This window comes from Ursus maritimus, unplaced genomic scaffold (genome assembly GCF_017311325.1).
Source record: "Ursus maritimus isolate PB19 unplaced genomic scaffold, ASM1731132v1 scaffold_33, whole genome shotgun sequence".
Taxonomy (NCBI): Eukaryota; Metazoa; Chordata; class Mammalia; order Carnivora; family Ursidae; genus Ursus; species Ursus maritimus.
Genome location: NW_024425897.1, coordinates 14,824,111 through 14,848,578, shown reverse-complemented (window position 1 = coordinate 14,848,578; position 24,468 = coordinate 14,824,111). Strand labels below are relative to the sequence as shown.

Sequence of the window (24,468 nt, the reverse complement as noted above, 5' to 3'; positions counted from 1 at the left end):
CAAAACAGAACATTTGAATCGGTTTTTCAAAATTGGATTTACCAGGAGAAATGGGCAACGATTTTGAAAACTTTGGGGCAAAGTATGAATATGTTCTGTTAGCAAAATCAAAGCATATGCATATAGGAATTATGAATGAACATGTATCCAATCCAAGGTGACTTGGGGTGGGGGGAACGATATAAAATGAAAAGAACAAGGAATTGAATCAAGACCGTCTCTGACATTCACAATATACAGTGAATATCTCTAAGATCTATTCTCCCGAGAAATCACTGAAGAGGTACCAATTAAGCAAGGACATGTTCTTAATCCGTAAAAACAATAATTGGTTTTTTAAATAACAGGGTATAAAGCAAACCTTTCAACCCACTGTAGCAGATGCACACTAAATTCCCCCAGATGCACTCTAAAGCAGAGGTGATGTTCTTAAGAAAACTGGATGGTTTTCATGCAAGCACACCTCTCCATATAATAGAGAAAGGTAAATAATGGGCCCAGAGTGGAGCATGGTCTCATTTCACTTTGCCCACCCTTAAGCATACTATTATTGAAGGTCAGTCCCAGAAGTCATGGGGCACCAGGCTGTCTGGGAGGTGCACACAAAGTGGCTGATGCTGGGTTATAGAACCAAAGGTTTTCACAACCTGCTTACAATTATCTGAACTGAGAGAGTGGAACATGAGCCAGATTATGTGAAATGATACATCCTTTACTTGCATCCTTTACTTTCTAGCCCCCTTGGCCAAGGTTGCATTATGACTTTTGTGGCTCTGGGCACTGTGCCTCCCTGGACTCCCTCCTCCATTTAAAAAATATATATATATATGCATTAAAAATTATATTTTATGGGGCGCCTGGATGGATCTGCTTTTGGCTCTGGTAATAGTCTCTGGGTCCTGGGATCAAGCCCCATGTAGGCTCCCTGCTCAGTGGGGAGTCTGATTCTCCCTCTGCCCCTCCCCCTACTCATGCTCGTGCTCTCTCAAATAAATAAAATCTTTTTAAAAAATTATATTTTACAATGGCACTCATATAGAGACAAAAACATTAGTATTACCTATGAAAAGTGTATCTTTGACCTAAAAGTTCAATTTTTTTCTGGTGAAGAAAAAAAACAACAAAAAAAGAGTGTAAACATTTTATGAGTCCCTAAAAGTACTGCTGGCCCTGCTCACAGGCACAAACACCAAGCTCTAGAGGAAGCAAAGAGCTGAGAGAAAAATCTTGAGCATCTTTTATCCTCGAGCTCCTTTTTCTGTCTGGAACTTCTGTCAGCAAGAAGGGTAAGTAATTTTTGTGTTTTGTCAAGAGCAAGGACAGAGCGTTGTTCCTTCCCCTCAACATTTCTCTTTCCTGAGCTGTTGGCGCCCAGGGGGAGGAAGGCAAGAATCAGGCAACATCTCTATCAGCAATCTGAGCTCCTGGGGTACCCAGCTTGCTACAAGCATCAAAAGGAATTCCACCTCATCTGTTGAGCTTCTGTTATTATGCTGCCTCCTTCAAGGAAATCCTATAAATCCAACAGCTAACCAAATCCCTGGTTCAGGAAAAATCTGAGAGAAGATAATCAGGTCTGTTTCCAAGAAGAGCTGAGAGACAGCGGTTGTATCTCCGCATGGGATGGACTGTCAGTCAGTGTTGAGTGGAACCAAGATGGGGAACCATGGACAACTTTTGAGGTCTGCCCTAAAGTAGGTCTCCTGGATGGAGACTCAGAGTTTTGTGGGAAGAAAGTAGCGGACATACTCCTATTCAATCAGAAATCCCAAAACACCAATGCCTTCTGTGTTCCTCAAACTTCCGTTCTCCTTCCTGAGGAAGGGGCGAGGGGCATCAGCAATCTCTAGTAATGGTCCACCAATCGAGCTATCAGATGGGACTCTAAGGTGTTTTTATTGTAAACCAAATGCGAACACTCTGCAGGGGGTGCTAAGCAGAAGCAAAATGATTAGAAAATCAAAAAACGAATAGCTGTACAGAAATTAGCTTTTGAGAGAAAAAGTGGGGGGGAATAAATGCCAAATCTGGGAGGAATCGACAAGCTGCAAACCAAACGCTAGAAGTCTGCTGAAAAGACTGGTCTCCCAAAACTCACCAAAAGCCCATTTAATGAATCCATCTTCCAATGAGAAAGAAAATCTGAAACTGAAAAGTTTTCTGCCCCCCTGGTGGAACTTTCAGCAGTCATTAAATCTAAAACTCCACATGTATGCCAACTGTGGTATGAATCATCAAAGATATCTCTTTGAACTCAACCACCAGCATGTACCTTTTCAAAATGTCCTGATAATTCAGTTTCTATGGAAGTCAAGGCCACCAGCTGCTCCCTCTGGTGGCCGAATGCGGCTTTCATTTCCCCCAGGATGTCACCAAAAGCGAATCTCCAAAACACATTGAACTAATGGGAGAAAAAGAATCCTATCTCTTGAAACTTTTAGGATGAAAACCGATGTTGATAAAAGGCGCAATGAGTCAACTGTCAGAGCAGATTTTTCAAACTCTATGTGTAACCTTCAAAATCTCTAAGATTAGTATCAGTGTTCAGAACAGATTGCCAAAATTACCTTTGCAGGTTTATTTATAACATCTTGATCAAGCAAGAGGATATTCACTAATCACTTTAAAATAGTAAGGCGATACACAGATTGTGCCAACAAAAACCCCAAAACATTCATTGTTTCTTTAAAGAAAAGTTAATGGATCAAATGATTTTCAGGAGTCTCTTGCATTAGCACCACCCAGATGGCTAAGTCTGTGCTACCCAGACATAAAAATGTTCATTCCCATCACTGCTTCCATTAGATTTTCTGAAATGAATGAGAGTTGCCTGGCAGCTGATAATTCAGCTCTCCCAATTGCTCGTTGCCATCTCTTCATTAAAGTTTCTATTTACAGTTTCTTCAAAGGACCGAAAAATCCATGCTAAAAAGGAAACAATGAAGCAAAATAAAAATGAACTATCTAGAAAGAAAACCCTTTTAGAAAGGAACAAAAAAAAAGAGAGAGAGAGTAGGCTTTTTAAACATCTCGATTCTCTTTTCTGAACACTAAGGGGATGGCTTTCTGCACTTAGATTTCCCTGGGTTAATTCTGACACGGCCTTCGCTGTTCAAACTCTTCTTCTCTATCTTTACACAAGTAAAACTATGAAATATCCTGGCTTCGAGGTGTCTGGGCAGCTCAGTCCGTTAGGCTCAGGTCATGATCCCAGGGTCCTGGGACCGAGACTCCTCAGAGAGTCTGCTTCTCCCTCTCCCTCTGCTTCTCCCCTCATTCGTGCTCTCTCTCTCTCAAATAAATAAATAAAATCTAAAAAAAAAAAAAAGAAGGAAAAGAAATATCCTATCTTCTCTCAAAAACTTAAAGTACATCTGAAAAGCTATAAAAATATTAATTTTTTTGATGGTCTAAAGCAGAGATTGACAAACTTTTTCTGTAAAAAGCTAGATAGCAAGTAATTTCTGCTTCGTAGGCCATATGGTCTTTGTCACAACTACCCACCCCTGCCACTGTAGCATGACAAGCAGCCATGGACACTACATAAATGAATGGACATGGCTGTGTTTCAATAAAACTTTATTTATGGATGATGGAATTTGAATTCCATATAATTTTCACATGTCATAAAATAGTCTTCTTCATTTTTGCCCCTCAACCAATTAAAAATGCAAAAGCCATTCTTAGCTCGTGGCCATGGAAAACAGGTGGTGAGCTAGATTCGTCCCATTGGCCCCAGTTTGGCCCCTTTTGCTCTAAACCTACACCTTTCGTTGAAAAGAGTAGCCACAATGGGCTGCAGACTTCTAAAGGAGCTAGAACAAGCACTCCACCATTTATATAAATCATGGGCCATCTACAGTTTCCAAATGACCTACATACATCTCTCCCCTGCCCCCCCCACCCCTCCCAAAACACACCTCCCCTGAACTCGGAGGTCCAGGGTGCCGGCCCACACCCGAGCAACACTCATACCTGCTCTTTGATTTCCTGGAGCTTCCGGCTCTGCTCCCGGATATCATGGAGCAGCTGGAGTGCTTTGTCATCCTCCTGGGACACCTCCATCCGTGCTTGCTCCAAACTGCGCTTTAAGCTCTGAGGAAAGCAAAAATTTTAATAGGGAGGCCCTGGGGTTCCTGCTCTGTTTGAAAAGATTCATTAAGGGAGGTTGCAAGCTGCTTCGCAGACACCAGGACAGTTTCGGGAGACGGAGCAAAGTTGACAACTTCCAGTTGGTTGCTGGCTCCGGTTTTTTTCATCCTGTAAAACCCCTCGGTTCAAGAAACATCATCTCAACCTTGAGTCCTCACGGGTCCGGCCTGAAAGTGCAAACTGGCAGCACAACCTGCCTCCTACCACCGTCCACCTGTCCTGGCAGGTACTTACTTGTGTGATCAGGGCTGAGAACCAACAAGACCCCTTAGACTTTCGTTAACCCACCACGGGGACGGCTGCGAAGTCTGTTCTGGAGTATCAGCTATTGGAGGGCTCTCTGGGATAGGTCCCTCTCTCAGAGGAGCAATGAACTTCCTTCTTGCCTAAGTGCCATTTAAGACCCCAAGGAGTCTAAATCCACCTCCTGGCTTACATTTTCTGGACACCTTTCATCCATAAGGTTCCCTCAAAGCTTTAGTGGCACTGAAATACAGATCTGAAATACAGATCTGAATAACTTCACCCACCACTGAAAGGCAGCCAAATCTGGAATGGAAACATAGCAGTTATTCTTAATCAGCCACGTTCTATAGATTTCCTCTCCCTTGTGAAAAAAAAAAAAACTTGAAAAATGTGTGATTCAACTTCTTAAGACTGTTTAATTGGCCACATTAAAAAAACACCTGAATGAAAAATTTAACGAGACAATGGAGAAGACAGTCTACTCTCGTGAAGGAAAGGAAAAAAAAAAAAAAACTAAAAACGTCACATGGTAAATAATGACAGAGGGCCTGGGTTTTTTTTACAGGCTGAGTTTTCTTGTTGCTGCGCTGGTTCTAAGCAATGGAAAACAGATCTCAGGCAGATTCAAAATACATGTTCCTGTGCTCATTTAGGAACGGGGCTCTTGAGGCTGCTGGTGGTGGACGGGATATAGACCAGAGAGGCTGGGATGGGAGGCGCTCGGACCCTCGGCTGCTTGCCGCAGCAACGACTAGGCCTGTGTCCAGGCTCCGCAGCCTACCTGGACTCCTGGAGCCCAGTCCTCACTGTTCGGGGTCCTCCCACCTGGCTCAGGCTACCCTGCCAATCACACAGCTTGCCTTTGAATACTCCCTCTCTCTCTCTCTACTCTCTGCCGTTGGCTGTGATGTGCCTCATGAAGCCATCATGAAACAGGATGAGACACACACAACAGGAAGTGCCGCCTCCAAGGGAAGGGGACTTTGGGGAAGGCTCACACTGCATTCTGTGATGTAGGTAGCAAGGTCCTGCTCCAGGAGGGATCTCTGAGTCTCAGAGGCCTTCAGCTCCACCTCCTTCTGACTAAGCACAGCCTCCACCTCTGACACTCTCCGATGTAACCGGGTCATTTCCTGCTCCATCTGAAACAGACACATCGACAGGTTAAAAGGGCCCGTGGAGGTTCGTTAGGAGCAATCAAATCTCAAGCAGCCTCCGAAACCACCTGGTGGTCTGGGCTGGCACTAATTCGCCAAAGGTTGGGAAGGAAATACCATTGCTTCTTCGCCCGGGAGTGCACAGTTCTTCGTAAGGACAGTCACCAATGCTAAGTCACTCCTCTCATCCAAGACTCGGTTCACACTTGGTCACTTCTCTAGCCCAGTGAGCAAGGAAGCCACAATCACCATTTTTCACCTGTATGCTTTTTGGGTTTAGTTTGGTTTTTGGCACACGTCACTTTAATTTTATCCCAAATCCATCTTGATCCCCCCCATCTCCTTGCAAAGATCTAGAGGACCAATCCAGGACAGGGCAAGGAGATATGTATTCGTCTGCACTCTTAGAGGAGTCCCAGGCAAGGAGTGGGTTTTAGGAGCTTCCAGAGAGCTGCCCCTGGGCAGGAACAGTGAGCGTTAAGAGACGTTGAGCATAGTCAACACAATGGCCGCAGTTACATAAGCAGGAGGTTTAAAGGACTAAGAAGAGAGACTTCGCATCACTCAAAGCAGATGGGATGCATCTCGGCCACAGGTGAGGACCCACGCCACCTGCCGGAAGAAGCAGACATCTGGCTGGGTCATGCTGAGGAACGGGCCGTTTTAAATCCAGGGCCTCCTCTGGTTAAGATTTAAAGGATTTACGGCAACGTCAAGGCCTGAATTCATCTCCCTCTGAGCTGCTGGAGGCGAGACTTCAGCGAGGGAGGGAGCGCCTCGCCCGCTCGGTATGGATCAGGTGGCTCAGCGCCAGCAGCGGCCCCGGGCGGATCCCTTGGCATAGATTGACGGGAGGATCCTGGAGCAAGGAGGGAGGCCGGCTGCGGAAATAAATACCTTGTGACACTTGTCCTGGGAGTCTTGCAGCTCTTTGCTTTTGATGAGAAGTTTCTTTTCCATGGAGCTAGTCTTGGCAGGGGAGTCCAGACTTGACACGACAGACCTAGAGAAGAAGAAAGCCAGCGTCGAGGTGGCCGGCAGGTGGTTCTAAAGAGCTGCTTTCAGAACCTGTGGCAGAGATTACGGACCTGCCAGAGTTCTGCGGCCGTACACAGAGCTGGCTCAAGAAGCTTCTGAGGACACCAAGGCCATGAGGCCGAGAGGCAGACAGAAGCAAGAACTCTGGCCGACCTGCCCCGAGCCAAAGAATCTGGGCGACCTCTAGAAGCTGGGAAAGGCAGGGAAACCAGTTCTCTCCTAAAGGCTCCACGGAGCACAGCCCTGTCTACACCCTAATTTCAGCCCGACAAAACCCATCTTGGATTTCTGACCTCCAGAGCTCTAAGGTGATACATTCACGCTGTTTTAAGCCACTTACTTGTGGCAACTTGTTACAGCAACAACAGGAGACTGTACGCCTCCTGAGCACAGACTACATACATGGCTCTGGTCTGAAGCTACCTAGGTCTTAACTCTTTATTCTCTATCATTCTATGAGGCAAATACGATTGATTATCCTCATTTTAGAGATGACGAAGCTGCCAATTCATAATTGATCTCTGCTGGTCTCTACAGACAGCTGGTGTTCAGGCACTGACATGCACCCGAGAGAGTGCCCAGGACGGTATCATGAAAAGAATGAGGCATGACCTCCCAAGAGGGGCCTAGAAGGAGGCCCTCTCCACAGGAAGGAGGCACTCAACCGCACATGTATATGTCACTTACACACTCTGCCTTGTCCTGAGAAGCAGTGAGTTATGGGGGAAAGGACACTTCGCACCCAGGGCAGCTGCCCTCAGTGCTTGGCACTCTGGGCATGAACACTGGGGTGGGGGAAGGGCAGGGCCAGAGGAACAACCGGCAGAGGCTCTTGTGCTCGGAGGGACATGTGACAGAGCCCACCACCGCCCCACGTGCCCATCTTTGTTGTCTTGGTAACAGGGTTGCAGGAGCCGGTTATCAGTGAGCACTCACTTCTTACCAGCAGGTGAAATTCTGCTTTCTGATGCCCTAAACTCCTTCCTGGCCTACATGAGGTCCATTTCCTGCAGCAACTCAGTCCTCTCTCCCTGGCCCAGTGGCAAGGGCTGGCACAGCATGGCTGGCTCACCGTACCCCAGTGACGGCTCCCTACGTACGTGCAGTCGACACCCAGAGGCATGCTGCTCTGTTCGAAATCTGACTCGCCACTCACAGAGCCTCGGCCTCCTCATCTGTAAAATGGGGATAATCCTCAACCTCCCTCAAAGAATTCTTGTGAGGGTTAAATAAGACAAGCCAGATATCACCCTTGGCGCAGCGCCTGGCACATTACAAGGGTTCAATAAACGTCAAGCATTACTATTATCGTTGTCATTTCTATCATCACAACCCATACAACGGTGTAAATAAATAGTCCATGCCTCACAGGCTACAACAGTTGCTTGAAATAGTAAAACTCCGGGAGGGGCGGGTGAAGTGTTCCATGCTATTATTCTCATTAAAACGAATGTTGATTATTCACAAAAATTGTCAACAGGGATTGAAATCCAGAAACAAATCTTTTGATATCACTTTTGGCAAGAAATTATAATCAAGTTCTAGAGCTCTTACTAGCCTATTTTCTATCTAAAATCTAGCCAAAACCCACACACATACACACTTTTTCTTTTTAATCTGAGATGAAATGGGTTGCTTGGCGTGACCTTGGGTTGCCTTTGCTACTTCCTTTATTCCTGACTTCACTCTGGTGGGTAGGCTAGAGAAGGAGACCCAAACCCCCTAAGGAGGGAGAGATGATCCACAGACGGGGTCCCTGGTCCTTCAGTAATCAGGAGGCACCCGCATGTCACTAAGTTACATACACACTGACCCGGGTCAGGGATGATAGCAGAGGCCATAGCTCTTTGCACCTGAACACAGAACCAGCCCCTTCTAGAGGAACGAATTACAGGGGGGGTGTGATGTTAGGGGTGGGAAGCGGCCCCAAAACTTGATAACACATGGAGGACAGGATCCAGCAGTGTTACTGTGTAAAGGGTGCTGCTGTGGGTACAAAAGCTGATTGCTTATTCACAAAGAAAGAAAAGCGTTTCTAGGTCACCCGTTAATGAGTCCCAGAATCAAGAGGATGTGCACCCCCCACCCACCTGCACTCACGGGAGACCATCAGACAGCCCTCCTCGTCACCTGAGATCCAACTCCCTTTCTATTTTGATAGCTATTTTGATGCTTGACAAATGTTCACTGTTTAGAAGTTCTAAGTACAGCAATTAAGAGCTCTTCAGAATAAAGGTGCTAAAGAAATCTCTCTTTTTTAGAATAAATAAAAAATTACACCTAAAAAAAAAAAAGCTATGGTAAGACTGCTGGTACTGAACCCAGCTTGTACCTAAGGCTGGAGGAATGGAGCAGGGTAAAGGTCCTCACAGCTTTCTGGAACTGCCCTGGTCTTCTACTGGGCTGTGCATTAGAATCACCTGCAAAGCTTTTATAAAACACTGACGTAAGGCAGTGAAAATACTCCACGTGATACTATGATGGTGGATCCATGTCCTTACACATTTGTCCAAACCCATAAAATGCACACCACTCACAGTGGTAAACTATGGACTCAGGGTAATGATGACATGTCTGTGTAGGTTCATCAACTGTAACAAGAATATTGTCGATGGGGGCGCCTGGGTGGCTCAGTCATTAAGCATCTGCCTTCGGCTCAGGGCGTGATCCTGGCGTTCTGGGATCGAGCCCCACATTGGGCTCCTCTGCTGGGAGTCTGCTTCTTCCTCTCCCACTCCCCCTGCATGTGTTCCCTCTCTCGCTGGCTCTCTCTCTCTCTCTCTCTCTGTCAAATAAATAAATAAAATCTTTTAAAAAAAAAATTGTTGATGATGGGGGAGGCTGTGCACATTTGGGGGTAAAGAGGAAATCTCCGCACCTCTTGCTAATATTGCAGCAAACCTAAAACTGCTCTTAAAAATATATGAAGTTTTGGGGCGCCTGGGTGGCACAGCGGTTAAGCGTCTGCCTTCGACTCAGGGCGTGATCCCGGCGTTATGGGATCGAGCCCCACATCAGGCTCCTCCGCTATGAGCCTGCTTCTTCCCCTCCCACTCCCCCTGCTTGTGTTCCCTCTCTCTCTGGCTGTCTCTATCTCTGTCAAATAAATAAATAAAATCTTTAAAAAAAATAAATAAAAATATATGAAGTTTTAAAACAAAACAAAACAAAACAAAGAAACCCTGATATCCAGGGCCAAACTAGACCAATTAAACCAGAGACAGACTGGGAAGGGGGCCTGGAAGGCACCACTTTAAGCTCTCAGGTGATTCTAATGTACAGAGGATTGAGAACCAGGATGCTAATTAAAAGAAAGCATCTGTGATTTCGGGTATAGGCATTTAAAACTCATAGTATGACAGTCCCCGTCATTTGGCTCGAGGTGGTATTTTGGCCAGGCTCTTTGGTACTGGTGCCTTGTGGTCACTCCTTGAGTGGGGACACAATTTTGAAGTTCATCATGATGGGCTATGAATTTCAAGACAATGTGCAGATTTCAGACAGTGATTAAGACTATTCCTATTTTTAATAAGTCAACTGCAGTATACCATTTCCATGAATTACTTCTGTAAGAGAAACACACTAGAGACAGGTATGACTCAACATATTTGTTTTCTATTTATTTTTCATGTAGACACCTAGTCAAGAAAGTCAGAATTCCTGTCCTCAAACAAGTAGCAATGTGGGAGAGAGAATTAAGCCACCACCTTTGTCATCAATAATAGTGTCCATTCACTGAGCACTTAACTATCCATCAGACACTATACTTGATACCTTTACAAGTTACATCACTGAACTCATTCAACAATCCTATGAGGTGGGTATTGTTATCCCATGGCACTGAAGCTAAGGGAATACCTTACCCTATGGCCTCTACATGCTCTTACCCCATTATGATGATGTGGGCGCAGGTGTGGGGCAGCAGAACTGGGTTTTGGTTCAAAGTTGGGCTCTGCAACCCAACAGCCGTAGGTTCAATTCCGACTCTGCTACTCCTTGGCTGGTCAGCCTTGGACAAACCCAAGAGAAGCAACCCAAGAACAGTGCTGCAGAGACCCAGAGGAGCGAGCTCACAGAAGAAAGGGAAATGGATCATTCAAGGGAAGGTAACTTCTACCCATGGCTGGCTGAGTGCAATGCTGGGAGGGCAGTTCCAAGGCTGAGCCCAGTACAGCCTGGGTGCCCCAGAACATCCGTTCAGGTCAGTCCACAGCCACCCCCCAAAACGGCTCAATGCACACACAAGAGCAACTCTTCCTCCCTCATTTGGCGGTGCAGGGGGTAATTAAATAGGAAACAGCGCCGACTTTAGAGGCCCAGGCTGGTTCATGCTCCGGGCTCGATGAGGTGCAGTACAATGAGGATGCTAATAAAAGAACATGCAGCCTGCCCACACATTGCTTGCCTACTCCTCCTGGCCGCATCTCTGATACACAGCCAGTTATACCCATGGAGAGAAAAGGCACTTCTGAGCAGCGGGTGCATGCAGCCAGCCACCCACACACAGCAGTGCTGTCTCTTCAAGCACGAAGCCAAGTTTGGGTTTTCCTCTTTTTTCCAGTTCTATTTTCTAGAAAAATTTACTCTGAAATCAACATCTCTTCCTGATATACACATCTGCTTTATAATTATAGGGGCCCCAAGAGTATTAAGAGAGGTAATGGTATATGACACCCAGAGGGAAGGTTGGGCTCGGTTGGTTCTGCTGCAGCGGAAAGAATATTTGCTTAAAATGTGTTAGATGTGACCTAAAAATTGCTTTCCATGTAACTTCAGCATTTAAGTACAAATGATAAAACGCAGTTTTCCTGGCGTCTATAATAATCCACATGACTCAAAAAAAATCCTCAATAAAGCTACTGAGAGAATGCTTTTCCTATCAAAAGAGAATACAATCTGTGCTTCCATCCTCGAGAAAGTGTCTGTGTTGAGTACTCTCTCGTCGCTGCTGTAATAATTAAGATCATGCTAAAGCATCAAGCCATCCATTTATTCCCTTAGGAAGAGGATCCTAAGATGGCAGAAGATGCCACCAGATCATAGAGAACCCAGGTCACAAATCACAGATAGTCTCGAGATAACCAAGAATGGATACTTGAGTCTAAACCCAGGGAATCAAAATTAGCTCAGCTGAGGGCCCTACCTTAATTGTGGCCAACGGCACTAAAAATACATGCAACGGCAAGATGTAATATGGTGCAAAAAATAAAACACTCATCAGCATTCTGTTCCAAAAATATATTGGCTTTTAAGATTGAGCATTCTGAAATTTATGAACTAACTTTATAAGCCCGTTTAAAAATACACAAGTGGTGTCCATCATGAACACTTGGAAATATTAAAAATACGGCTCTACAAAACTTTCAGAGTCTAGCTAGCTTTGGGGCACCCTTACCTACCCACACACATCATTAATTTAAAATCACATTATTAATGAAAGTGTAACTACTGGTGGGATTTCTTTTTTTTTTTTTTTTAAAGATTTTATTTATTTATTCGACAGGATAGAGACAGCCAGCGAGAGAGGGAACACAAGCAGGGGGAGTGGGAGAGGAAGAAGCAGGCTCATAGCAGAGGAGCCTGATGTGGGGCTCGATCCCACAACGTCAGGATCACGCCCTGAGCCGAAGGCAGATGCTTAACCGCTGTGCCACCCAGGCACCCCTGGTGGGATTTCTCATACAGTCCCCACATCGAAGCCAGTGCCTTGCTCTGTGGGTTAACGCCATACTTCCGCCTCCTACCTGGAGGGCCGCAGTCACCTAACTTACCTCGTTGAGTCCAGTTCTTGCTGCCTTTCCATCCACCACACATCCACCACAAAAAATCTCTTATTTATGAATTTATTTATCCTCTGTCTCCCCGAACAGAATGCTAGCTTCTTGAGGGCAGGGACCCTGTCTGTCTTGTTCAGTTATGCCACAGGCCTAGAGCAGTGTATTTGTGGAGTGAATGAATGGGTGAATGAATGGTATGCCAAATATTTCTGTGCCCCAGGCAGCCTCAGTTTAAAGGTCACAGTGGACAGGAATCCAAAACAAGAAATACGTTGAATCAATGCTGGCATGATAAAGCTTTCTGGCCCTTGCCTGGGAGATGCCTGGATACCCTGGTTCTAGGACAGCAGTGTCACGATGACACACACATGCACTGTCCCCTCCAGGGGACACTCAAGCACTGCGGGGTGGGTGGGAGTGCGTGACATTAAGGTTGAGCACAGCACATTTCCCCAGCACCAAGTTCCAGACCCCACTGGAACTAGATCCCACCAGAAGCCTCGAGCATGTTTTATGGAAGGAACCAGTTTAGCTAACACATCACGGACTCCATTCAGAGTAAAAAATTGGATGGAGATATTAGGACATCTGTCAGGCACCCCACGTGGAGCCTGATTCTCTCAATGGGCAGAAACTAGCAAGATGTCTTTATAAACTCAAGCAGGGACGAAGGGAGAATTGAAAGCATCCCTAGGTCCATTCTCACCCCAAAATAACAAGAACAAATATGAAATGGACACTCACTCTGCTCCAGGTGCTAACACCACATGCTCTGTGTGTTCCCCTAACAAGCCTAGCAGGTAGGCACTGTAACAACCTCCACTTTATATATAAGGGAATTGATGCTGGGAGACATTAAATGCCTCATTCACACAAGTGGTGAGCAGCAGAGCCTAGATGGGAACCCACATCGACCTGATTCCAAAGCCTGGGTTTTTAATGAGTATACCACAGTTTGTGCCCCAAAATAAAGAATACTTACATCAACTCTAAAGTTAAAAGTTGGAAAAGTTGGCCATTCTCTGCCACATGAAAGGTGCATGAACTTTAAGAAGTAACTCAAGCTTTGGGGAGCCAGGGTGGCTCAGTTGGTTGAGTGCCCAACTCTTGATTTTGGCTCAGGTCGTGATCTCAGGATGGTGAGATCCAGCCCTGCATTGGGATCTGCACTCAGCACAGGGTCTGCTTGGGATTTTCTCTCTCCCTGGCTATGTGTGCCCCACCCCCTTCAAATAATAGGTAAATCTTAAAAAAAAAAAAAGTAATCAAAGCTTCATGATCAGTTTCCTTATCTGTAAAACAATGGGTCTGCTGGGATTAAGCAAGAATATTCGTCAAGCACTTGAAATAGTGCCTGGTAGTGAGTTCTCAGTAAGAGCCACTCTTTCACCCTTATTATTAGGCTAGCCTGTAGGTCCTGCACCATCCAGCCAAGTCACAACTCTTAGAGGCAGGATAGCACAGTGCTCCCGGAGGCAGCCAGTGACAGTCTAAGTCTTCAATGTGTTACTACCTGCAAGACATCAGGAAAAGAACTCAACTTGGCTGAGGCTCAGTGTCCTCATCTGGAAACGGGGTTAATACCTACTACCTCACAAAGTCATGGTGAGACTGGGAAGACCTCGTGAGATAATGCATGTAAGGCACTCGGTACAACTCTGGGCACACAAGAAGTGCTCACTAGAGGACAGCTTCCATTAGCACTTGTGCAGAAGGAATTGGCATAATCCCTGGCCACTTCAGTGTACTTCAATTTGACAAATGTTCTTTTAAGACCTGCCAAGGGCAACACACTGTTTCAGGCGAGAGGTGGAAGACATGATGGTCCCTGTCATCAATGAGCATTGAGCAGCATGCCCAGACACGGGGGAGAAGGAGGAGGTACAAATGAAAAGGAAGGTTGGGGTCTTGGCATACCAGGCTTGAATACCAAGTTCAGGAGCGGCCATTAATTCTGTGCACACTGTGATGTTACTGAAGGTCTGAGCAGGAGAATGACATCATCCACTTGTGCTTTGGAAGAATTCCACCCTCTGTGGAGAGTGGATCAGAGCTGGGAAAACTGGAGGCAGAGAAATCAGTTAGGAGGCTACTGCAACAGTCCAAGCAAAACTCCATGATGGGTGGTGGTAAGGACAGAAAGAATGGTATAGACACAAGTGTCATCCTAGAGGTACAACTTGGAGACAGGACCTGGCAAATGACGGGTTGGTGGGGGAGATGGAAAATAGCTTAAGATGACTCAGTTTTCTTGTCTAGAAGGGTAGGGAGAGTGGTGGTTTGTTAAATGAAACAAAGAAACCAAACTGGCACCTACTGGCTCACTGAGTGAGCAAACAAGTCTGTCTGTGTTGGGAGGGAACAGAGGACAGGGACGTTGAGAAACGGATAGAACATCCCAGCAATAACGAACACAGTGCACATGGGGAGGAAAGCCATGAGGAAGTGAGTGTAAGTCAAGGAACTGAATGAGATCAGCAAGACCAGGTTAAAAAGGCAACTGATGGAACCTGAGGAGACAGTGCAACATTTCAAAGACCTGGAACAGAAGACGACAGCCAAGAACAGTGAGACTGGCAGTCAGAGAGGTAGGAGGGAAAACCGAGTTTCCACGACACAGAAGGGAAGCAAGCAGAAAGTTTCAAGGCACACGTGGTAAGTGATGGTATCACGTGGTGAGGTGGGGATCACTGGCTTTGGTGGTTGGGTGGAATCGGTGGCTTCTCAGACAGCAATTTCCATATGGTTAGAGAGATTGGAAGAGAGACACAGAGTGTAGGCTATTCTTTCACAAAGCCGGTCAGAGAAAGGAAGGTGACAGAGGTCAGGAGACAAAAGACAAGTGAAACAGAGAGAATGGCGAGAAATTCACTTAGGCGAAGGAAGAGGTGCCAAACTGGCGCAGAGCTTGGGAACACATAGCACCACTTAGTCAATTACTGTCTTCTTAAGGGATCCGAGGCAACCATGCAAATTAGCATGTGTAGGCCAGCAAAAAACGCACTTGACAGATCTTTTGGAGCCTAATCTTCAGGATTGGGCTAGGCTCGTTTGGATTACATTTCCTAAAGGTATCTTTAAGACAAACAAGAAGGCGGCAGAATGGTCCTGCCAGGCCCGCGAGGCAAGCACGCACAGTCTAAATAGAGAACAGAATAAGGCAAGTAGAACAAGATGTGCTTGACTAAGGGAAAGAAGAAATTGAATGAGAGGAGAGAACCCAACACAACAAACAGAGGCAAAGGTCCGATATTTAGTGATGGTGGAAATGGAAGCAACACAGAGCCCTGGAGGGCAGGAACCACAGGCAGGAGCTAGTTATAGTTTTTTAACTTATTTGGGAAGTACAGAAGATGTACACCTTCGTGTACCAGAGCACATTCTGTTACTGTTGCTGACTATTTTTTTAAAAACTCGAAAGACAGATGAGGCTCTTTGCAATAGGGATCTGGAAGTAGCATGCACAATGACAGACAGCCCTGGGCTGGATGGGGGATAGGAAGTCAGTTTTTAAGGGAAAACTCCCCACCCTCCCGAGTATGTCAGTAAAAGGGAAGTAGAACTGATTGGAGAATTCAGGCCATCTTCCTCTGGAATAAGCCATCCCCAGGATAAATGACAGAAGGCAGCTAGAAGTATGAAACATAGATTTGCATACACACAGATCATAGAGTCATCAACAAATTGAAAGCTGCAGCCATAAAAATGATTTGGACCAGTTCATCAATGCTTATTGAGCGCCTTGCATATGATCAGCCTGAAGCCACCGTGGAGAGCAAGATGAACACGGTTCCTTCAGCTCACCAAGCTTACACTCAAGCAAAGAACTTTCCAGGAGAGAGTATATATGCATGTGTTTGTGTACACACACACACACACAAACACCAGCCAAAAGTCTCCTAATGAGAGGAGGAAGAAATTAAAAAAAAAAAAAAAAAAAAAAAAAAGCAAGTGCTACATAGTCTACCTACTCAAAAAACTTGCAGAGATTGAAAACAAAACCCAGCAATTAGACCGCCTGTTAGCTCTCATCCCACCCTGCCCCAACCCAACTGCTCATCATTCCCCACAACAGGCCTCCACTTCTGACAAGCACGTGAACCTGGGGACCCCACACAAATCCCCTAATTTCTCCTGTCAGCAGCGTTCATACCTGGCAGCATAGCACAGTGGCTAACAGACTCTTGAGCTGCCACATTGTCTGGGTTCAACTTCTGGCTCAGCCACTCAGGGCTGCGTGACCTTGGGGCAAGCTGCTTAACCTCTCCATGCCTCGGTTTTCTTATATATAAAATGGGAATAACGACACTAACTTCCTGGTGAGCCACTGTGCAGTTTAAATGAATTAATCCGTGTAAAGTTCTGAGAACAGAGCCTGGTACAGAGTTGGTGTCCTGTATGGACGAGCTGTTGTTACCACTTGAACCCACCTGAGATGCTCTCTACATTTCTCTTCCCTCATCCAAATCCACTGTCTTCTAAAAAGCCAAATATTTCACCTCCCATTAGTATGCTAACACACTCGGTCTCCCACACAGGTATTTACTGAGGGTCTACTATGTCCTGCGCTCCAAGAGAACGAGGATGAAATCACACCCAGCCCTGCTCTTGAGATCACAGCCGACTTGGGGAAATGGAAAGACATCCCAACGTAGATCATCACTGTAACTTGGCAAGAACTGTGGGCTGGCATTACCCATTAAGTGTCCCCACAAGGGAGGCTGCCTTCCTCTCCTGACTCCTAGAGCAGTCAGATATCCCATTTGTACCATGATGTTCTGCAGGAAATGTTTTTGCTCTGTGTCCCCTGGACCGTTTGAAACATATATGCCTTGTCTTGTTCAACTTGATGGAAAGGCACCCGTTCTGAGACTGGGCCTTCTAGTTCTGTCCCCCAGTCCGCTCCGTCCCCACAACCACCTTTTACCTGCAGGTATCTGGCAACTGCGTATTAACTTGTGGTTGGTCAGGGTGTTTAAACTTCCCTAGCAGAAAATTCCCAGGATCTGGGAGGCGGGGTTTCTGTTCTGGCATGGCTGGACTACTTAGTTATTGCTGAGTTCCCTCCATATCCTCTCAGTATAAACAGAGGGACACTATGCACATACAGACCAGCAAACTAAATAACAAAAATAATAACAGTGAACATTTATTGAGACTTTTCCATGTGCCAAGTACTAGATCAGGTGCTTTATGGATTTCATATAATCCTCCCAAAAGCCCTAAGACGAAGGGATCATTATCGGCCCCCTCACTTTGCAGTTGAGGAAATGGGCACGCAAAGAAACGCAGACAGAGCAAGGAAGAGGTACCAAAAACTGGTTCCCTGAAAATCTGGGAAGGCAATGGTGGAAGCCATTTCTCGTTCCTCCACCATGTTTAGATGGCTGGCTCCAGAATGAAACTTCCAATCATCCAGAAGGAAAGGAAAGAGCCCTGAGCCAAAAGGAAGAGAGAGCCCCCCTTTCTAAAAACAGCCTATTCAGACACTGGCATCCCACAGATTCCAGCCTCATCGAGATCTCTTTGCTCCTCCAAGATTTCCAAGTTCTCCAAAAGCATCAAACTAGCATGTGCAAAACTAGCACAAAATATAAAACCAACTGGTTTTTTCCTTCTAGAGTTTATACCGAAGGTTTGCAGAAATGCACAGTTTCAGCCAGGGCTTAAATGAGACAGTATCTCCGATCTAGGAAGAAGGGACCTAAAGAAATGTACCCCTGCTGACAGGGGAGGGAAGAGAGCTGGGATCCATTTTATTTTTAAACCTTTAACATATTGTAAAATTCAAGCAAACAGAGGCTCAGAGAAACATGCAAGCATCCAGAGCTTGGGGATGTGGCTTGGGTTATTGGCAGTTAAAAAGAAAAAGAGGCACGAGACAGACACTCCCTCACTCTCCAGCCCCAGCTTCGCCAGAATCCCACCCCAAAGACAACCAAAACCAGTCCTGTCGAATCCCTCCTGCTCCCTCCAACTCAAGCTGCAAGGAACGCCCACGATACTTCAGACACAGAATGCTGAGATCAAGATTCTTGCTAAGCCTAAAATAATGATGCGCTCCATGGCGGGCTTAAAAACTGTCTGGGGTCCCAAAAAAAGGATCCTAAAAAGCAACCAACGATCACAACAATTAAAATCATTCTCACGACCAGAGCCTCCGTGAAAACTCCTCATTCATTCAGCTCCATCTCTGAACATTTCATTCAATTCAATGGTAACAGATCTGGGGTCAATTTCCCCAGCGCAGCACCGCAGCATCTGCAATCTCCTAGGTGGTGTGAAGAGTGAGTAACGGCACAGGTAATCCCCATGTGTAAATAAAAACCTGTGATGCTGAGAAGCAGAGGCTCAGGAAGAAAAAAGCAGGTTCCCGGGGGCAGCACTGGGACCCCCAGAAAATGCCTCCTCTCACCGCTAAACGAATTTTGTCTACATGTCGGCAGAACTGCAAGGGCTTCTGGTTAATTTCATCACTGCATCTTTTATTGAATTTCTAAATAATGATAATGCGATCGGTCCAGGGTCACCTACATCCAACAGGTGGAGTGGATTTCTACAAGGATGCTGTAGGCTTCATCTGCAGGGCTGCCCATGGCCAAAGAGCCAAATTCGACAGCAAGATCACATTCAAAGACACGAGATGAAAGAGTATCTTTCTGATTCCAATCCCAAACTGCCAGGGCAAAGACATTAAAGTTCCCCAAAGGCAGGAATACTCCAATCCCATCTTTCAGGTAAGAAATACATGCTTTTGTTTGCATGGACTTTTTTTGTTGTTGTTTTTTTATGAGAATCTTACTAAGCATTTTGTTGGGGCATGAACAGGCGCTCGTGTTATGCTCTAGAGATGTATTGTGAACTATCAAAGGTGAAATAGCTTATCTTCAAATACAATGAGCAGTATAAACACAATCTGGGGGAGAGAATCATGAGCAAATTAAATCAACGAATATTTATCGAGTGCCTGGGCCTTAAGACTGAGATGTCTCCCCTCATCAGGGAGCTCCCTTAACTGAGCTTTCTCTGAAGGGCAGATGCAATTTCAGGCTTCCAGAATGATAAGCCATTAATCACACACTGCTTCAGATTAATTGCAATGCCTAAGACCCCCACATCATACTGCCTTTGCCCCGAAAATTGAATTCCCTCAAGTCTTCCCTAGTTTTTCAGATCACTAGCAACCCAAGCAAGCTTTCATTCTGAGCCAGCCAGCCCACTGCTAACCAGAACTGGAACTCTCCACACACCTCCTTCCAGTCCGATGTGTGACCTTCAGTGTGCTGCGTGTGTCCATGTTAAGCTGCCCACCAACCACGCGTCCTTTAGCGTCAGGCCTCCACTTCTGCTCTGCTCTTCAAATGCCCTGCTGGGCCATTTCAAAACCATCTGATGGCACATTCAACAGCTAGATAGCTCTCTGCCTGTTCACCTACCATCCAGATTGTTTTTGGAGTTGCAGAGCAAATGAGCCAGAAAGGCACAGCCAACGCTACCAAAATCCAACCCCGGATATTAAACCCAGACCCCAGGGAAGAAGGAAAGTAGGACCACCTCAGCATCTTTCAACATAAAAATCTCTCTCCCATTCAACCACAGCCCACAACCCTATTTCACCTCAAGTGCCCAGTTCCCCCCACGGTGGTCTGAAATCTTTTGAGGAACATCAGTGTCAAATAGCACCCATGGGGAAACACCATCCAAGAACCAACGCGTGCCTTCAAATCGATCTCTGAACTACAAGCACAACAAATCAGGAATGGATGCTGCCAAGGGGAAAATCAAATTCTGCTTGTCTCCTAAGTGGGCAGCAACTAATTACCTAACGTTACACCAAAAGCCTGCAAGTGAGAAAGCCAGGGCATCAGGAGAATAACACAGCTGGTCCAAGACCTTCCCAGGGAACTCGTGCCTCTGAACACAGAATGTCATGGGATCACAGAACGAAACAAGACACTGAGCTCCTACATCCACAGAAGCTACTGCATTTTACAGAAATACCCGGAGGCTGGAAGCCAGGACCCTCCAGTCCCAGGTGCCGTGTGAATGCGTTTTTCGTGAGCTTTTTCAAGAACGGAGAAAAGACCTGTCATGTTGAGAGGTTTACGGTGATGTTTATACTTCCATTTTCTAGTCTCCTGGTTTGTTTGTTTGTTTTCCTTGGGAAGCCCAGTTTCTGTGAATCAGTGACTCGGCTGCATCACACTCTCTCCCGGTGGCTCACGGTAACGGGGCTCTCTCTGGCCACCAGCGCTCCGCCAGCTCAGAGAAGCTCAGCTGCCAGATCCCTGATCTTGCAGCAGACTTCGAGTGGAGCCGAGCACCATCTATCTGTTAGAGCTCTGGTACAGCCACTTGCAGCTCAGCTAAGCGCATCAGAAAACCTTTAGCTTATGAGATCTCGTTCAGTACAGCCATGAGAGCGACCTCCATCCACCCACCTGAGAGATGGATACACAGATGGGTAAATAGATGGACGGCTCATTTGAACCCTGCACATTTCTCCTTCCACCAAAGATCTGCACTGCTAGATATCCCCCACTATTTCCTCCCCTCTAAAGAAGACCAAACACTGAAAAACTAACCCAAAGTACCCAATGGACGATTATGATGCTAGGGACAGGAAGAGGAACCTTAAACACAGCAAAATGAGAATATGAACGATCTACCCCACCAAAGCGCAGACAGGTAAATTGCTTCCCAAATGCAGGCTGATTAACAGCTTCCCTTCACTGCACTCCCCCCACCCCCCCCACCACCACCACCTTTGGGCTCTGTATGCCTCACATCAGTACAGGTCCTTAGAAAGTCAAATTTTCACTTACTCAGATCTACCAAGAATCCCCAGTGCCTTGCTATACGAAAACCCCACAAACGGCAGTTCTTCGCCCGAGAAACCTGAGAGGTTCAGCTGGCACGGAGAGGATGAAACCCACGAATTCTTCTCTGGTTCATCAAAATTGGAGGTGTCATCATCAGACTTGAGGGTGGGAACGAAGGGGGGAGGAGCTGGTTAAAGAAAAACAAGAAGAGAGGGAGAGAAAAATTCAGACGGATTCAACACTGTTGCGGAGAAAAATCGTCTTACTCCTTCAGCGTTCGCGATGGCACTGCAGCGCCTGCTTTCAATCTAGCTCACACAGGCAGACCCAGCCTTGGCTCTTACAGCAACAAGAGATTAACCCCTTCTCTGCCAACATGGCCACCAACCAGCAGACAGGCTGCCTTCCCCGTTGGGGTAAACTGAAGGAGAAACTCAAACAGGTCACTTGGTGGAACAAAAGCACTTTGGGGAACTCATGGGAGCCAGCTGCTCGTTCCGGATATTTCCAGAACTCTTCGACAGAGCATCAGGCTGGCTCCTGCCAGCATGCCAGCCAACCCGCACCTATGTATTTCCTCCTCTGGACATCCCTAAATCATTAATATTTAATGTTAACCACTGAAATAAGATGGCATTTCTACATTTCGTGGATGAACTGGAATGAGAGGAAGGAGCAGGAAAGAGAACCTGGGAGGTATGTAACTCATGTTAGGATAGCACTGCAGTCTATCTCATTCATAGCCAGAGGAGTGTGCTCAGAGCTCTTATCAAACACTTTTTTTTTTTTAGTTCATTATCCCTCCTCCCCACCTCAATCATGCCGCCCAAATCCACCGCAGTTTAATCAGCATAATGAAACACCAGCCAAATAAAGTTCTTCCCGATGATTTACAGCACCCCTGCGCGCTGATGGTGTAAATGCACCGATGGACATCTGCGTCCTACCTCGTTAAGGCATGACTCCAGGCTAGGGGCATCTTACATCTTCTCCACTTTCTGCAGACCTACTAAGCTCTCTTGGTCAGGGAGGGGGACACTCGGCCATCAGTCACCAGGAGGCTGCCCATTGTGGTGGGCTCCAGGGGGTGAAGCGGGCCAGAAGCGTTACCATGGCTGCAGGCTGAGGCGTCTGTGGCGAGCTGGCCAGCTGAGTTGGCGAGCCAGGCATCACAGCCCCCGCAGTGCAGGCTTCATGCTCCCCACTCTGTGCGTGCTCTGGCTGTAACCCCACCTGGCCGCCTGCGTGGCAGGGGCCAATGCTGATCCAAGCGACAGAGCAGCATGAGTCACTGCCGGAGCTCACTACAGCGCCCCCTAGGACCGTTGTCACAGCCGGCACAGTCCAGGCTTCCTTTTTAACTCCTTGTTTTCTAAACCAAACCGTGCACCAGATAGGAGCACCAGTCTCTTTTCTGCTTACAGACTCAAAAGAATCTGCTGTTTGCAAAAGTACCCCAATGACAACCACATGGAAGCGACAGCGCTGGGATGTGAATGGAGAGGTGAAGGGATGGGGGGTCGGTTAGGAAGCCACATGGAGGAGGTCTGGCTGCTCCTGGGACCTGCTTCAGGTACACTGAGATGAGGTGAGAGACTGAAAACGTAAAATGCACTACCAGAAAATTATTTAACACCCCCAAGCTCTCAAGAGAATTTAAATCTTCCCTGTTAGTATCAGAATCTACTTGCTTAATACTTTAAAAATTAGCTGATGGAAAGAAAAATTACATTGAATGCTTCAGCCCACATCCCGTGTGTACTTCCATCAACATAGCCTCAAATCCAATCTGATTTCAATTACCCAACACTTTCTTTAAGAAAAAAAAAAATTAATGGAAATTACATTTCATAAGAATCAGAAAGAGAAGTTTTTCCATCTCAAAAAACTCAGGTAAAGACTGAGGAAATGTATGAAGATTCACAGATGATACGGATATGGAAGCGTTATGACTGATGGCACATTACTTTGGAATCTGAGTGGGTTCAAATCCCAGCTCTACCACCTACCCAGCTCTGTGTCTTCGGGAAAGTCACTTAACCTCTCTGAGCTTCATTTTCAACATAGAGATAACTTCCTCAAAGGGCGGTTGGGAGGTTTAAATGAAAAAAAAAAATCTATACCAAGTGCTTAGCATATTCATTAGCACACAGTAAACACTCCATAAAAATCACCCATTATTGTTATTGCTCACATGAGATCCATGTTTACGACAGATCCTACAGTTAGTGAAGGCTAGTGAGATACAGCCCAATCCGTGTTGAATATTCTTCGTTCCTGCTCAAAGCACACACACACTCATGTGAATGTTTGTGTTTATCATATCATCTTATTTCTAGCAGAAGTTTAATTCCCTTTCCACTATATACTAATTTATCTTTGAGGGACTAAAATAGAATCCCATTTCTGAGTGAGGAGTATGATTAATATAGGGGTAGGAGCCACCCTCTGTGAAATAATTATGATTTAGAAAATCTGTACTATAAAATAAGATTTCTCTTGAAAACTCCATCATGCTCAAAGCTAGTCCATATGGTCGAGATTAGAAAAAGGACCAGACAATCTTCAATAGAAGGAAGGAGAAATCAACATGAAATACACCAGCTGGTAACAGGTGAGATAGTCACAGGATAGATAAAAAGCCAGGGATATAAACCTCTAGACAGGTAGTCAGTTGAATACAACAGTAAAGTCTGAAAATAAGGGCTTATAGGAGCACCTGGGTGGCTCAGTCGGTTAAGCACCTGACTCTTGATTTTCCCTCAGGTCCTGATTTCAGGGTTGTGAGATGAAGCACCACGTTGGGCTCTGCATTTAGCCGGGATTCTGTTTGAGATTCTCTCCATCGGCCCCTCCCCCTGCTCACAATCTCTCTCTCCCTCACTAAAATAAATAAATCTTTAAAAAAAAAAAAAAAAAAGGACTTATCAGGGCCACATTTGGGCAGGAAAAGAGCCACAGCCTCAAGCCAAAAAGAAATGGGCAAACTGGAAATTCTCTACCCACCAGAAAGTGACAAGGATTCTCACCCTTGGCCAGGACGCTTTAGGGGGAAAGAGACAGGCTGGCGATTAAAACTGTAATCCCAGTGGGGCACCTGGGTGGCTCAGTCGTTAAGCGTCTGCCTCTGGCTCAGGGCGTGAGCCCCACATAAGGCTCCTCCACTGGAAGCCTGCTTCTTCCTCTCCCACTCCCCTTGCTTGTGTTCCCTCTCTCGCTGGCTGTCACTATCTCTGTCAAATAAATAAATAGTATTTTTTAAAAATAAAAAAAATA

The 24,468-nt window shown here is 46.1% G+C and overlaps 1 protein-coding gene across 1 annotated transcript in view; it reads right to left on the bottom strand.

Annotated features, from left to right (window-relative positions):
* Positions 1-24,468, bottom strand: part of CIT (citron rho-interacting serine/threonine kinase) — a 158,205-nt gene that overhangs the window by 75,944 nt on the left and 57,793 nt on the right. Inside the window, exons 9-12 of the mRNA XM_008707682.2 lie at positions 21,196-21,379; positions 6,453-6,558; positions 5,397-5,540; positions 3,976-4,095 (exon numbers count right to left, since the gene is read on the bottom strand). Coding sequence (XP_008705904.2) covers positions 3,976-4,095; positions 5,397-5,540; positions 6,453-6,558; positions 21,196-21,379 — 554 coding nt within the window. The remainder of the gene's footprint in view (positions 1-3,975; positions 4,096-5,396; positions 5,541-6,452; positions 6,559-21,195; positions 21,380-24,468) is intronic.